This window comes from Neovison vison, chromosome 5 (genome assembly GCF_020171115.1).
Source record: "Neovison vison isolate M4711 chromosome 5, ASM_NN_V1, whole genome shotgun sequence".
Classification (NCBI taxonomy): domain Eukaryota; kingdom Metazoa; phylum Chordata; class Mammalia; order Carnivora; family Mustelidae; genus Neogale; species Neogale vison.
Genome location: NC_058095.1, coordinates 87,491,166 through 87,504,335, shown reverse-complemented (window position 1 = coordinate 87,504,335; position 13,170 = coordinate 87,491,166). Strand labels below are relative to the sequence as shown.

The window sequence follows — 13,170 nt, the reverse complement described above, 5'->3', positions numbered from 1 at the left end:
GATCTAAAATGTTCTTTCTATTTTCTCTTAGGCTTATGAAGGAGTCTTTGAAAAGGGAGGTTTATTTCATTGATCTTAGAACACATCTTTGCTCACACTCTTACCTCAGAGCAGGCTGGCAGGCAGCTCTCCGGACTGGCAGCCCCTGCAGTGTCCCCTGGGAGGGGCCAGACACACCAGCACACATGCTCTGTCTCACTGGATCTCAGTGAATGTTTCTCTCCGAGGATGGAGCAGATGAGAAGTTTTGGGTGGCTGAGGTCCATGGGAATGATAAGGGATTTTTGGATATTTAGCAAAAAGAGTTTTCCTTATTTTGTAGAAGATCTTTGATAAAGCCCACTTCTTCTATTTCTATTGAGTGGGAAGTTGTATCTTTTTTGTTAAGAGAACACAGACACTTGTTTTCTTGTTGATAGAAGGTCCTTGAATGATTGCCTGCTGGCTCTCCAAATCAAGATTCTTAGAGTCCCAGGGTCTGTCTTGGAGCACAGCTCTAAGGGGAAATGCAGGCCTATGTCTGTAATGATTTTCTTCTACATTTGCCTTTGACATGTATTTGCTGATGCATCTTCTTAGCCCAGGAAAAGTAATTGGCTGTGCTTCTGCCCTAGATGATGTCTGTAGAGGTTCTCGGCTCTGCCAGGTGTCCCTGTGAGGGGCCTTTGATGGGTGGGGCAGAGCCTTTGACCCAGAAGGTCGTCCGGATCTGCCCACAGCAGAGTTTAGCCTCTGTGGGAGGGCCTTCCAGAAGACCTGGGGTCATTTCAGAGCCTGTACAGCATTGTTGACCCCAAGGACATGGCCAGTGCAAGGCACCAGCCTGAAAGAGCCAGAGCCAACGGAGCAGGTTCCCCTCTAATACCATGTCCCCATTCTTTCCTCTGCAGGAAAGGGCATCACACCAGCCCCCGTGCCAAGGAGGCCAAGCTTTGAAGGAACAGGCGAGCCTTTCCCACCCTACCATCAGATGAGTGGGGCAGTCTACGAGGGCAGCAGCACGCTGGAGGAGGTACCTCGTCAGTATATGGACTTTCTTTTCACTGGAAGCACTCACAGCGTGCCTGGTGGCCATCAGCACCAGCCCAAAGGCTATGCCACAAACATGGAGGCTGCAGGGATGAACTTCCCAGTGGCCAGCCCCGGGGGCCAACCCCTCCCACTGCAAGGCCCCCACTACAGGCCACACGTGCTGGTACCTGGGGAGCCACTGGGCTATGGCATCCAGCGTAGCCCCTCCTTCCAAAACAAGGAGGCAGGAGCATACGCAAACCTTGCTGCCAAGGGCCCAGCCGTGCAGCCGGGGGTCAGCCATGCATTTCCACCCACGGGAGGGGCCACAGGGCTGTACATGCCCCACCCGCACCACAAACAGGCCCACCAAATGCACATGATGGGCTCCCGGGGCCAGGTGTTCACAAGCGACAGCCCCCCGCAGAGTCTGATCACACCCTCCAGAAACAGCCTCAACGTGGACCTTTATGACATGAGCAGCCCTCCTGTCCAGCAGTGGCAGTCCTCTACCCTGTCCCGCCGCGACTCCCTTCAGAAGCCGGGCCTGGAGGCACCCCCCCGCCAGCACGTGGCATTCCTGCCTGAAGGCCCCATCCCCAGCAGAACCAACTCTTTCAACAACCACCAGCAGCCAGTGGCCGTGCCCATCCGAGCAGGAGTGCCCAGCAAGACGGAGCCTTCCATGCCCTCCCCCAACACCATCACGGCTGTGACGGCCGCCCACATCCTGCACCCAGTGAAGAGTGTGAGGGTAATGCGGCCCGAGCCCCAGACAGCTATGGGGCCCTCCCATCCAGCCTGGGTGCCTGCGCCCAGCCCAGGGGTGGAGAGTCTGGACTCCAAGGATGAGCACCCTCTGCCCCTGGGGGGCGCCAGTGCATACCCGCTGGACGTTGACTATGGCAGCCCAGACCTGAGGTGCCCGTCAGAGCAGTATGACATGGACAGCCTGTGTGTGGGCATGGAGCAGAGCCTCCGAGGCAGCCAGGCTGCCGAGCCTGCCGAGAGGAGTGACAAGAGCCACAAAAATGCCAAAGGGGAGAAAGTGGGGAAGGATAAAAAGCAGATTCAGACCTCTCCTGTTCCTGTTCGGAAAAACAGCAGAGATGAAGAGAAGAGGGAATCTCGCATCAAGAGCTACTCGCCGTATGCGTTTAAGTTCTTCATGGAGCAGCACGTGGAAAATGTCATAAAAACCTACCAGCAGAAGGTCAACCGGAGGTTGCAGCTAGAACAGGAAATGGCAAAAGTAATTTCTAATTATGTTCTTATCATTTGGCCCTGGCTCTTTCCTAAATTGGTAGTAGGAATTACAGCAGAATTCCTTTTTTGTTTCTGCTTTATGCATCTTTATGACAAATGATTCATCTCACAGGGCAATGCTACGGTTACAGGGTGAACACCTTAGAGAAATGACACATATTTCAGGCTCCCTTGCCCGTTCACCTTGACTCTGCAGGGGAGCAGTGAACACTGAGTGTGATGCAGCCAACAGGCAGATTACCAGATCGATCTTTATGGTGTGTACTTATTCCTTAACAAAATTTGTTAGTGACTGGTATTTAAACATTTTGAAAGAGGAGAAACAAAGTTTGAGATTCTACAAATTGAAATTGTGGGATTTATAAGGGAAAATATATCTGGTAATAATCTATGTATCCTTTAAATTAGCAAATAATATATATTTTTGAAAGATTTTATTTATTTATTTATTTATTTGAGAGAGAGAGACAGAGACAGAGAGACATAAAGAACACAACCAGGGGGAGGGGCAGAGGCTAGAGGGAGAGGGACATCCCAGTACCCTGGGATCATGACCTGAGCCAAAATCAGATGCTTAACTGACTGAGCCACCCAGGTGCCCGAGTAAATAATATTTTAAATGTACCTTAGTTGACACTAATCTGCTAGAGAAGGTGATTAATGAAATGATCTAAATTAAAATGTTACAATAGGGGTGCCTGGGTGGTTCAGTGGGTTAAAGCCTTTGCCTTCGGCTCAGGTCATGATCCCAGGGTCCTGGGATCGAGCCCCACATCGGGCTCTCTGCTCAGCAGGTATCCTGCTTCCACCTCTCTCTCTGCCTGCCTCTCTGCCTACTTGTGATCTCTGTCTGTCAAATAAATAAATAAATAAATAATCTTTTAAAAAATAAATAAAATGTTACAATAAATTTAAATCATACAAAGCCAGTCATTCCAGAATCTAAAAATCAAATCTCTGTCCTTTCTACTCTCCCGTTTTCATTGACTTTTCCTTGTTCCCATTTTCCTTAAGCTATTAAATTATTAGATTGCTCTTAGAGTTCTAGGAACTTTGTGGTCCCTTCATGTTTTTTTTTTTTTTTTGCAGATTTTTATTTATAGAAATTTCCTTTGGAGCCTAAAATCACCCATTTTGTCTTCCTTTTAGATTCCAGACTTGTGTCTACATAAGCATATAAAGAACAGAACCAGTTGTTGTCTTGCTTGTAGTATACTGGACCCATTCAGTGTTCTTGTTTCCATAAATTAAGTTAGGACCCTTGTATCTCCTGTCCCACCTGTTTCCTCCCGCAGACTCCTCTAACATGACTTTCTTGTTTTCCTTCCCCACAGGCTGGACTCTGTGAAGCTGAGCAGGAACAGATGAGGAAGATCCTCTACCAGAAGGAGTCTAATTACAACAGGCTGAAGAGGGCCAAAATGGACAAGTCCATGTTCGTGAAAATCAAAACCCTGGGGATTGGTGCCTTTGGAGAAGTATGCCTTGCTTGTAAGGTGGACACTCATGCCCTGTATGCCATGAAGACGCTGAGGAAGAAGGATGTCCTGAACCGAAATCAGGTGGCTCATGTCAAGGCTGAGAGGGACATCCTGGCCGAGGCGGACAACGAGTGGGTGGTCAAACTCTACTACTCGTTCCAAGACAAGGACAGCCTGTACTTTGTGATGGACTATATCCCAGGGGGAGACATGATGAGCCTGCTGATCCGGATGGAGGTCTTCCCTGAGCACCTGGCCCGCTTCTACATCGCCGAGTTGACTCTGGCCATTGAGAGTGTCCACAAGATGGGCTTTATCCACCGAGACATTAAGCCAGACAACATTTTGATAGATCTTGATGGTCACATCAAACTGACAGATTTTGGCCTCTGCACCGGGTTCAGGTGGACTCACAATTCCAAATACTACTAGAAAGGTATTGTCTTAGATGTGTGACATCCATCTTCTACATCTAGACATATAACTAAACCATCTAAGGCAACTCTTTCCCATCTGGGTGGTTCCTGATCATTTGAAATTATCTGTTTTCCGTTATTTTATAATTCGTCATGACATCCTTTTCTCCCTGAAGCAGTAGTATGATATGCAAAAAAAGTTTTTTAAATAATGGATTCAAGTTTTACTATAGTATTTTTAGGACAATAGGCTATGGGGTATCATGGGACCTTTGTTGGGGACCATCACTATGCCCTTAAAAAATAAGTCTCACAACCTCCCAAGAGTCCTCTCTTCTAGTTAATGTGACCCTCTCTATAGGTATCTGTAAGTACAGATATAGGTTAACTCCATCTTCTATGTTCTGCTGGCCATTAGCTTACTTATGACTCAGTTTCTTGAGATAGTTATTTTAATACCATGGCTCAGTCTTTTTTTTTAGTAAGATTTTTTTTTTTAAGTAATCTTTACACATAATGGGCTTGAACTCACAACCCCGAGATCAAGAGTTGCATGCTTTATCAATTGAGCCTCATGCATTTATTTTTTAACTCAAAACTAATCCTAAATCATTTAATCTTTCCCATTTTTCTGGCATTAAAGCCACTTTTTTTTTATATTTTTAAGTCGTCTCATGCTTTTCCATGCTCATCTTGAAACATGTCTTGTCAGACAGGTAGTAGACTTTGACCAGAGTGCTATGTCTGGTATTCCCATAGTTACCTGAGCTTTTCTCCTGGCACATCACACTGTCACCCTGCACAGCACCCAGCTCCTCTTATTGCCTCATCCATCTTTCTTAGTGTTTGTTACCTCTTGACTTGAATCTCACACCCAGGAATTATGGACCACCCCTGCAGAGCATCTGGGGAGGATCCTTTCTTATAATATGTCTGGAGCTGAACTGAATTACTTTCCCCCTTTGAAGTTGCGGATTTGTTGCATTACTGAATAGTGGAAATTCACTTTGTTTTTTATTCTGTTCTTTCACTGCCCCTGATTTCTGGGTGAAAGGGAGCCACATCAGACAGGACAGCATGGAACCCAGCGACCTCTGGGATGACGTGTCTAATTGTCGATGTGGAGACAGGCTGAAGACTCTGGAGCAGAGAGCCAGGAAGCAGCACCAGAGGTGTCTGGCACACTCACTGGTTGGGACCCCAAATTACATTGCGCCGGAAGTGCTCCTCCGAAAAGGTTTGTGCTTCCGGCCATAGGCAGCTGCCCAACTGGCAGCCATCTTGACTTCAAACCTGTGGAGCCAGATGACCTCTGAGTCTCTCCAGCTCCAGCTTTCCAAGGCTGAATGTTCTCATTGTATTTTTTGTACTTGTGGAAGTCCGAGAGGAAATTATTTCCCTCACAGGCCTCCAGCATGTCTCACATCTGTTTTGCAGCTGCTGTGGCTTCTGGGGTGAAAGAGGACACACACCATTAGACCTGCCTCACTAGCTTTGGCTGGGATAGATTGGGTGTAGGGTGTGGACTTTCGCTCTAGAACCCAAGAGAATCTCCACAACTGGTTTTGACAGAAACAACTCTGAGGGCACAGGGACACTATTCAGTCTGCCTGAACCGTACATGCCCAGGTTCCTAGCTGCTTATAGCCTATCCAGTTGGTTAGGAAGTGTGACAGAACGCTAGTTTTGTTTTCCTCCCTTTCTCCTCTGTTAGTCCAGGAGTGCTGGCAGGTGAGATTTGGGGACAGTGGTATGCGTGAAATTACAAGCATTCAGTAAAATTGATCTGTGTGGCTATTCTATCAAATACTCATTTGACTGAGTACCAGAGGAACCTTTCAGTGATAGCTGTGGGGCTTGTAGTGACAATGCAGTAAATCCAAAGGGCGGTGGTCTGTCTTTTCACATGTGTTGTTTCGAGTCTTTGAAGTCTGTTCAAGTCAGTTTTCTTTGTTAGCTGTGGAAATCCAAGGCAAATCACTTAACCACTCAGAGCCACAGGCATAACAATAACTACCTGGAGAGGTGGTTGTGAATAACGGCCTCACTGCCCCGGAAAGGTGTAGTTCTCTCCTTCCTCTCCCAGTGGGAGGTGGGAGGTGTCTCTGGCACCCTGACACGTGCCGCAGTCCAGGAAACAGGTTGGTGTTACCCTACCACCTCCAGTGCCACACCAGGGCAGGAGGAGATGGGATGCGGGAGAACAGAGTTAGCAAACACTGCCGGCAGGTCTTAAGGCCCAGTTCAGGCTTGGCAATGTTCAGGTGACACCAGGACTAGAGCATGGCTAGGACTGGGATACAGAGCTCTGAAGGAAAATTGGGAGAAAATAAAAGAAAAATGGACCTGTTCTGCTACCTTGATGAGGCCGGCCCCGCCTGCCCAAGCTGCAGGGTGCCCCGCCTCAGCTACTGCGTCTTGGGAGCTCGGTGAGGAAGGGCCTGGCTCCATGAGTGTGTTACACTGTGTCTTTAGGAGACAGTTGTTTCAGTTGCCAAAGGGCCCCCTTTCCCTCTTCTGCTCCATATTCCTCAGCTTCTTCCAAAATCAACTTAGCAAGCCTCCCCAGGAAGCCCTTGAGGCTGGCAGGTGTAGCACTTGCTGTTTTTTAGTTAGTCCTATTTTAATTGATGTCTTTGTGCATTCTTTAAGGACTTAAAATCCTGGTTAGTAGTGTTGCTAATAATAACAATAGGCTTTTAAAATTAGAAAGTTCTATTACAAAAGCATCCTGTGTTTATCACAGATTAATGGTAGAAAAGAAGAGAATACATGAAGACTGGCACCATCCTGGCAGGTGTCCCATCCAGCCTTCTATTCTGAGCCACACGTGCAGGGAGGTGCATTTTGTGTAGGTTGGTTTTCTTTTACATAACATGTATGCTGCTTGAACATGCTTTCCCCCTTAACAGTCAGTTAGCATTTGAGGATTTCACAAAATTCTTCTCTGAGAAGAATACATGCCTGTGTTGGAATTGAGTGAGACTCTGTCTTTCAGGATACACTCAGCTCTGTGACTGGTGGAGTGTTGGTGTGATTCTCTTTGAGATGCTGGTGGGGCAGCCGCCCTTTTTGGCCCCTACTCCCACAGAAACGCAACTGAAGGTAGGAACTAATGAGCCTATGCATCCACTTGCTGCAAACACACGTGGTTTTCTGATGAACCCATGCATCTCCACTCAGCATTTGACCTTTCATTCTGAATAGTGTTGGATTGTCAGTTGTGTATTTTAAAGTATTGTAATTATTATTACCTGTATAAAAATTTTCATTTTACTAATGCCACAAAGTTAGACCTGTGTTTTTTTGTTTGTTTGTTTGTTTGTGGCCAAATGTTAAGCTTTATTGGTTAGCAAGGTGTTTTTTAATTTATTTTTTATTTTTAGCATAACAGTATTCATTATTTTTGCACCACACCCAGTGCTCCATGTAATCTGTGCCTTCTATAATACCTACCACCTGGTTCCCCAACCTCCCACCCCGCCCCCGCCACTTCAAACCCCTCAGATTGTTTTTCAGAGTCCATAGTCTCTCATGGTTCACCCCCCCCTTCCAATTTCCTTCTCCTTCTCCAACTCCCTTCTCCTCTGTAACTCCCCATGTACTCCATGCTATTTGTTATGCTCCACAAATAAGTGAACCAAGATGCCCTTCAACAGACGAATGGATAAGGAAGATGTGGTACATACACACTATGGAGTATTATGCCTCCATCAGAAAGGATGAATACCCAACTCTTGTAGCAACATGGACGGGGCTGGAAGAGATTATGCTGAGTGAAATAAGTCAAGCAGAGAGAGACCTGTGTTTTGATACATATGTGTATCTGAAGTTTTACTTGAACCAGTGGCCCCCCACCATCTTGAACCATGAACAGTGAGATGCTTTAAAGGTGCACTGTACATCCATTCTCTGCTGCCACCCATGCCTACTTTGCAAAAAACACTGAAAACTCTATGAACTAGACCTAAAGAAACCAGTTATTTCTTTGAGTGTTATACTGCATTATATGCTATATTACCGTTTGCAGATTATCAGCTGTGTGGTTGGGCTAGTTTTACATATTTCTTTTTTTTTTTAAGATTTTATTTATTTATTTGACAGACAGAGATCACAAGGAGGCAGAGAGACAGGCAGAGAGAGAGGAGGAAGCAGGCTCCCTGCTGAGCAGAGAGCCCGACGTGGGGCTCAATCCCAGGACCCTGGGATCATGACCCGAGCTGAAGGCAGAGGCTTTAACCCACTGAGCCACCCAGGCGCCCCAGTTTTACATATTTCTAATATCAGTTGGAAAGAATATTTACTCTGTCAATCATTTAATACTAAATAACTAGTTTTAGAATGATAGAATGATAGCCATTCTCTGAAATAAATGATTTGATTACTTAAGGATTGAACAGAGAGGCTGATGAAATCTTTGAGACTTCCTTTAACAGTGCACTTAACCACCAACATAGGTGTTTACTAACAATTCTATGAAATATCCATATGTCCCAGAGTCTATGTTAGGCCTTAAATTAATAATCCCTTACTTAGAAAAACCCTAAATGAAGGCTTAGTTTTCACTCAGGTAGTAATAAAAATGCAATTTGACATTATCTGTATCCTAATTGAATTGCTGAACTGTTCACTAATTTGCCTGCATGATAATAACCCAATGTTTTTATTGTGATAAAATTTGACATTTTAACCATTTTTAATTTTACAGTTCATTGGCATTGAGTGCATTCACAGTGTTGTACAACTGTAACCATTACCTGTTTTTGGATATTTTTATCATCCCAAACAGAAACTGTACCCATTAAACAATAACTCCCCTTCTTTCTTCCACTAGACTCTATAACCTCTCTTCTACTTTCCGTGTCTATGAAGTTGCCCACTCTAGGTGCCTCATGAAAGTGTAATAGCCATATTTGTCTTTTCATGACTGGCTAAATTTGACTTACCATAATGTCTTTGGGGTCCATCCATTCTGTAGCACATATCAGAATTTCCTTTCCTTATAAGGCTGAAGAATATTCCACTGTATGTGTACAGCACATTTATCTGTACATCATGTGGTGATGGGTCACTTGGGCTTGTTCTACATTTTGGTGATTGAATAATGCTGCTGTCACCATGATTACATATACAAGTACTGCTTTCTTTTTGGGGGTTACATACCCAGAAGCGAGATGGCCAGATCATGTGTTCATTCTGTGTTTAACCTTTTGAGGAACCACAAAACTTTTGGCCCCAGTGGCTGCATGATTTTACATTCCCATCATCCATGCATGAAGAGTCCAGTTTCTTCACATGCTCATCAACACTTATTTTACTTGTTTTTTTAATCAGCCATCCTAGTGGGTATGAGGTGGTATCTCATTGTGGTTTTGATTTGTATTTCTCTGATGATAGTGAGTGAACCTCTCTTCATATGCTTAGTGGACATTTGCACATGTTTGGAGAATGTCTGTTCAAGTCTTTAGCTCTTTTTTAATCAGGTTATTATTGTTGAATTGTAGGAGATCTTTATATATTCTGGACATTAATCCCCAATCAGATATATGCTTTGCAATTTTATTCTCTCATTCTGGGGGTTACCTTTTCACTCCGTTAATAGTGTCCTTTGGTACACAAAAGTTTTTTAATTTTGATAAAGCCCATTTTATGTATTTTTTGTTTTGTTGCCTGTGCTTTTGGTATTATACCCAAGAAATTGTTGCCAAATCCAATGTCATGAAGATTTTCCCCTATGTTTTCTTCTTTGACTTTTATAATTTTAGCTTTATTAAAACAACTACTCAAGTTCAAGCCAGCCCTCCCACCCATACACCCAACTATCTCCATGCCTTACCAGTGCCCTGTCACCCCTGCCTGTAGCCTGATAATTTGGCCTTGCTTTATCCTGATTCTAAGTATAAATAATAGAGACGTCCATTAGGTTTTCTCTTCATAGTAGATGAACTTCATGACAAATGTATTTACTAAACATCCTGATGGCTGGTCTGTGCAGTTGACCGTCACAAGCATGAGGCCAAGACCATAGGTTCTGTCACCTTTATTCTCCTATGTGAGGTTGTCTTTTTTTTTTTTTTTTTTAAAACAAAATCCCAGTGGACCATCTCTTGGCCATAATAAGTACTGAATGCAAACCATGATGGTTCAATAGAAATCTCTTGCATAAGCTAAAGAAATGACTCCAGTGATCGGCCTCTTCATTTTTATGGAAATCACAAAATTCTTTTGCTTAACTGTATTTCTGATAGAAGAAAGTCCGTCTATTATGGTCTGTTTGGCTTACGTACCCCCGCCTCAGGCTGTGAGCCTGCTACTTACCCATGTTGACCTTTGATAGCTGCTCAGCTTTGCACCTGCTGCTCCTCGATCTATTCTAAATATCCTCCCATTGTCAAAGTCCAATTAGTTAAAAGCCGTGTCATCACATACTATCTCAGAACTGCCCTAAATGAAACTTAAAATATGAAAAGAAAGGAAAACTTTAGTTTTGTTGTCTCTTAGGTCATAAACTGGGAGAACACACTCCACATTCCAGCCCAGGTCAAGCTGAGCCCCGAGGCCCGGGACCTCATCACCAAATTGTGCTGCGCAGCCGACCACCGGCTGGGAAGGAATGGGGCCGACGACCTGAAGGCTCATCCATTCTTCGGGGCCATTGATTTCTCGAGTGACATCCGGAAGCAGCCCACCCCCTATGTCCCCAAGATCAGCCACCCTATGGACACCTCAAATTTTGACCCTGTAGATGAAGAAAGCCCTTGGAACGATGCTAGTGAAGATAGCACGAAGGCCTGGGACACACTCACCTCTCCAAATAACAAACACCCTGAGCATGCATTTTATGAGTTCACTTTCCGAAGGTTCTTTGATGACAATGGCTATCCCTTTAGGTGCCCAAAGCCTTCAGGAGCAGATGCTTCACAGGCTGAGGACTCTGATTTGGAAAATTCTGATATGGCGGATCAGACTGAAGGTTGCCAGCCAGTGTACGTGTAGACAGTGACTTGGAGTCCCTGACACTCTGCTTCTTCAGAGGTCCAGGGGGCCCAAAGCTGGTTTCTTAACAGGCCTGATTGAGAGTCGAGGTCTTCTTTGTTCAAGTTAGTCCATTGGTTACTTCACTTGAAGTTCTGGTCTTCATCAAAAACCCCCAAAACAAACAAAAAAAGCTTTTTTATAAAGGACTCAAGTCTAGCAGATTCTGGTTGATGGGGGTGGGGGACAGGTGTCAACATTGCGTTGAACTGAAATTGGCTTTTGAGGACCTTCACTGCATTAAAACAATATTTTTAAAAATTTAGTACAGTTTAGAAAGAGCACTTATTTTGTTTATAGCCATTTTTCTTACTAAATTATAGGGATTAACTTTGACAAATCATGCTGCTGTTATTTTCTACATTTGTATTTTATCCATAGCACTTACTCACATTTAGGAAAAGACAAAAACTGAAGAACATGTGATAAGAAATCTCTGTGCAATAATGTGTAAAAAAAAAAAAAGGTAACACTGTTCTGATATTACTGATACCATTTTATTCACGCAGTGGTTTTTGTTTTATATTTTTTCCCACATTTCAAAATTGTGATATAATGTTAAAAGCTGCTTTTTCTTTCTTTTTTTTTTCTTTTTTTGCTTTTTGCATATGATAGTATACTAGGAAGCGTGAGCAAGGTGATTATGTGGGTGTGATGTCAGATGTCTGCTGTGTAGAGAGTACTGCATGAGCAGGGTTTTTCTATTATAAAATTACCATATCTTGCCATTCACAGCAGGTTCTGTGAATATGTTTTTACTGAGTATCTTTAAATGAGATGTTCTAGACAGTTTGCTGATAACGTATCGTGTGGGTGACTTCTTTGCTATGATTGTATCCCTTATTGTTTTGTCAAAGAAATGCAGATGTGTAACTGAGAAGTGATTTTTGTGTGTGCGTCTTGGGTATGATTGGATTCTTTGGGGGGTAAACTTAAATATTTGTCATATACTAAACTTGTATACATCAAAAGGGATTAATTTAGCTATGCCAAAAAATATTAAGTTAATCATCGAACTCTGTCCATTTTGCTAGTCAGTATACTCTCATTGGCATAGCTGATAAGTGGAACCCTGTGGCCACGGCCCGGCTGCCAGGACATTGCCCGCACTGAACAGTTTGCGTGGTGTCATTCCTCCTGTCATTGTAGACAAGGGAGGTGTTATGACCATGATGAAATTTAATTCTTTCACTTTTTTTTTTGGTGTGCTTTGAAGTATCAATCTTAACTTGGTTTTAAAAATATACTTTTCTAATCTTTGTAAAACAGCAAGGATTATTCAAAATGACATTGGAATAAAAAAATAAGCCATATGTATTTTCTTAGAAGGGTAGATGTATATATAACTACATAGATAAACACACAAAATTTTCCTTATTTCAAATTAGTATGATTCCTATTTAAAGTGATTTATTTCTCAGTAAAAAGTTCAATTCTTTTTTGCTTTTTAAAAATCTGATGTGTCATATTTTTCATTATGTTATTCCACATATTTTTCCTTGAATTTTTTAGCATAATGTATCCATTATTTAGTATATATCTAGGCAACAACACTTACAAGTTTATCAATGTCTAAACTAAGAAAAAACAAAAAAAAACAATTACTGTGTACTGGTTTACATTTGTATGAATGGCAAATTCTGAAGTCTGCTGTGCTTGTATCGTGACTGTCAGTATTTTCGCTATTTTATAGTAACGCCCTGTTATTTACAGTGCTCTGACATACTTTCATGTGGTAGGTTCTTTCTCAGGAACTCAATTTAACTATTATTTATTGATATATCATTGCCTTTGAAAAGCTTCTACTGGCACAATTTATTATTAAAAGTTTGAATCCAAATCCTTTGGTGTGATGTCGTACTGGAATCTGTAATTTCTTGCTCTTATCAATGTGTTTCTCAGTTATCCATATGCAGCCAGGACTGCCAACTGCTGATGGAGGCACTGTCATGAGAGGGAGG

General features: G+C 43.2%; 1 protein-coding gene and 1 pseudogene across 1 annotated transcript in view; one reads left to right on the top strand and one right to left on the bottom strand.

Moving 5' to 3' along the window:
- Positions 1–11,615, top strand: part of LOC122907409 (serine/threonine-protein kinase LATS2-like) — a 171,393-nt gene extending 159,778 nt beyond the window's left edge. The window contains 5 exon segments of the mRNA XM_044250286.1: positions 891–2,263; positions 3,612–4,194; positions 5,229–5,411; positions 7,173–7,279; positions 10,676–11,615. Coding sequence (XP_044106221.1) covers positions 891–2,263; positions 3,612–4,194; positions 5,229–5,411; positions 7,173–7,279; positions 10,676–11,170 — 2,741 coding nt within the window. The 3' untranslated portion in view covers positions 11,171–11,615.
- LOC122906946 overlaps positions 1–13,170 on the bottom strand; it is a 441,004-nt pseudogene that overhangs the window by 203,559 nt on the left and 224,275 nt on the right.